This window comes from Vitis riparia, chromosome 14 (genome assembly GCF_004353265.1).
Source record: "Vitis riparia cultivar Riparia Gloire de Montpellier isolate 1030 chromosome 14, EGFV_Vit.rip_1.0, whole genome shotgun sequence".
NCBI lineage: Eukaryota > Viridiplantae > Streptophyta > Magnoliopsida > Vitales > Vitaceae > Vitis > Vitis riparia.
Genome location: NC_048444.1, coordinates 21511118 through 21514122, shown reverse-complemented (window position 1 = coordinate 21514122; position 3005 = coordinate 21511118). Strand labels below are relative to the sequence as shown.

Genomic DNA, 3005 nt, shown 5'->3' with positions numbered 1-3005 from the left:
TTAACATACCAGACAATGAAGCATGATGATAATCTTCATATATTTTAACAAGTACTGACCACTAAAATCAAGGCATGGCTTGCTTTAACGGTAAAGAAGCTCTAGCACCAGAATAACAAAGATCCCAATAACAACTAGAAGGTTACTGGGACACGAGTCATTCAGCTGCTAACACTATCACAGGCACTAGAATAATTCTTTCAGTCTCAAGCATGAAATTGCATAAAAAGTGACAGCATCCTAGTAACAGAACATCATGCAATTGGCAGAAAATAGAGTTATATAAATGTAATTTATGAAAAAAGCACATGTAACCATGAAAGCAAAAACCATGTTCCATAATTTCTTTCAAGTCATGCTAGTCTGCATCTCAATCTCAACAAAGAAAAGGGCAAAACTTCATCTAGTTGAACTTCTAACTGAAAATGCCAATCCAGTCCGAAAATTTAATTAGGCTCCAACAACCTCAGTCTCAACTTCTGCTACTGTTTCCTCAGCTGGCCTCTCCATCTTCACACCAACATCTTCAGAGTAGTCACCATGAACCTACACAAATGCAATCCAACAAACAAGTTCAAAAATCCACCCAAAATTAGAACAAATCAATTTAAACATATTCAGTGTGTGCCTTTGCTGGGACATGGGGCCATCAGGTGCTATACATCCTCATGATGCAACAAACTAAGTTTTTCTATCAAAATAGGGGGCAAAATGGAACTCAAGGAAGGGTGTGTGATACATGAACCTCCATCAACTTTCCCAGATCAAATTTGGGAGCTTTCAAGATCTTGACTTTTCGAATGAAGACATTCTGTAGAGGATAGATGCTTGAAGTTGCCTTCTCAATCTCTCTGCCAATCATCTCAGGGATGAACTTTCTCACCAACTCTTTCAGATCACAGGATGCGGCTTGGGTTGTCATAATCTCCCTCATCTTGCGGCGGATCTGCCATTAAAAGAAGTACCAGCATTCTTTATCAGCACCATTGCAAAGTCAAACCACAAGGAAAAGATAGAAGTTGAATGGAATTCCAACTAAACCTGACGGATCTGACTGGATTGGGCATATGAAGTCTTCTTGTTCTGGTTTTGACGCTTCTTTGTGAATGCAATGCAGAACATCCTCAGGGTGTAGTTATCTGTTGTCTTAACATCCACATGAGCCTCAATCAATGTCTGCCACTTGCGCACCAAAGACCTCAGCTTGTCTGTTGTAAAGTCCATTCCCTGAAATTATTAAAAAAAATGAGAAACCCCAATTTTCCTCTTTTGCATGTAATTAAAAAAAAAAGGCTAACTGTCATGCTATGCCCATTCCCCAGAAGTTTGTGAGGACATTCTTTCCTTGCACATCCTCAGCTCTCAGTCGGATCTTCCTGTAGGCATGATCCTCATCGTTCTGAAGATCAGCCAGGGAAATCTCAAACACTCTGTGCTTGAGCCCTTCAGAGGCAATCTGTCACATAATTCACATAACATATTCAGTAAACATATATAATAAAAGGCATGTAAACGTTTTTCTTTTAGAATAAGAACAAATATTTCCTTAAATTAAAAATACTTTACAAACAAACATTACGCTATTCACATCTACTTAATTAATTGATTGATTAAGTGAAAGGCAAATCCAAAGAAAAAGAAAAACTTAAAGCTCTTTTATTAGGGCATCATCACTCACTGATCTACTTTGACACCCAAATAAACCGATAACTGATCTATAGATCTTGAGTTCAAACAATAAAAGAGGTACAGGTCAAAACAACTTTCCTTGTATATATTCCCAATTTATTTCTCTTTTATTCTTTATTCCAATATAACCAAACATAAAATAAATGCCTTGAACAAGGTAGTTGCTATCGAATGAGACTTGAGCAGTTCCAAACAGAGCATAATGGTGGAACACATTGTACAGATTGCTAGAAATTTTTTTTATATCAGAATCCCAGAAGTACCGAGCATCCCCTATTCTACTCAGATTTATACAAGAAACAAAATGAAACTGAGTAAGCTAGTAGCAACATTATTCCACTAGCGTTAGACTCAGGTTTGAATAAACTTTGCACAAATGTTTGACCGGATCTGATGGTGTAAAGGAATAATGGCTTAACAAGAACCCATGCGGAATTATTACACATTAGGCACACAATAGCATCCACCGTGACAATTTAAAAATCTATAGCTCTCCCAGTTCAAACCCAAACTGAATTATTTTCACTCAATTAAAACTCTTGTTTTATCACCTCAAGCTTTACCCACCAAAGTTCACCTATCCTGTAGTAATCAAATCAGCCAAAACTGATTCCATAGCAGGTCAATCAGCCAAATAGGACTCTTAAAAAGGTATTGTTCTTTTCTTTTTGCTTCCCATAATTTCTAGGCAATCAAACAGGCACCCAATAAAATCCCACAAATAATTTTAAAAACCCAGACTGGCTACAAATATACTCATATTCAAGGAACAAATATCAAACAGAAAAATAATAAATAAATCGAGAGAGACAATCTTGGTTCCCTGAGTTCTGCTAACAAGGGTTTTGCCAACATTTCTGACGCTGAAGATCGAAGGCGCCTTAATGTCATACCAGTCCTTCTTAGCAAAAGGGTCGGCTCTGCAGCAAAAATATCAAATCCGATGAAATCCAAAAAACCACCAAAAAAAAAAAAAAAAAAAACAAAACAAAACACGATAACAGATTTGAAACGTCAATTCAAGACAATGAAAATCAGAACTCGTTGTTTTTAGGTTTGCGGAACTCACGCCTTCTTCTTTCCTCCCTTTTTCCCCTTGGAAATCCTCTTGTTTTTCCTGAAAAGTCATAAACAAACAAACGTGAGATCAGAAAACGTGGGTAAAGAGAGGAAGCTTGGAGGGAGAAGGCAAGAGAGAGGAACGAACCCGACGGCCATTGTGAGCTAGCTAGGTCTAAGGTTAGGGTTTGGGAGCAGGGAGGCAGAGAGTGAGAAAGGAGATGAAAACCCTAATTTGTATGGCCTAGCCCTCGGGA

At 37.8% G+C, this 3005-nt stretch overlaps 1 protein-coding gene across 1 annotated transcript; it reads right to left on the bottom strand.

The window, feature by feature from the left end:
* Positions 1–244: 244 nt before the first annotated feature.
* LOC117930998 (40S ribosomal protein S3a-2) lies at positions 245–3005 on the bottom strand. Its single transcript, XM_034851836.1, has 7 exons — positions 2897–3005; positions 2759–2806; positions 2504–2609; positions 1319–1456; positions 1042–1227; positions 746–946; positions 245–546 (listed from the first exon to the last, which is right to left on the bottom strand). Exons 1-7 carry the CDS (start codon positions 2905–2907, stop codon positions 451–453), a joined length of 786 nt encoding a protein of 261 aa, XP_034707727.1. The 5' UTR covers positions 2908–3005; the 3' UTR covers positions 245–450.

Coding starts and splice junctions, on each gene's coding strand:
- LOC117930998 (XM_034851836.1), bottom strand. Junction 2,610..2,758: donor AAGGGAGGAAAGAAGAAGGC/GTGAGTTCCGCA, acceptor TTTTTGCTGCAG/AGCCGACCCTTTTGCTAAGA. Junction 547..745: donor ATCTGGGAAAGTTGATGGAG/GTTCATGTATCA, acceptor GCATTTGTGTAG/GTTCATGGTGACTACTCTGA.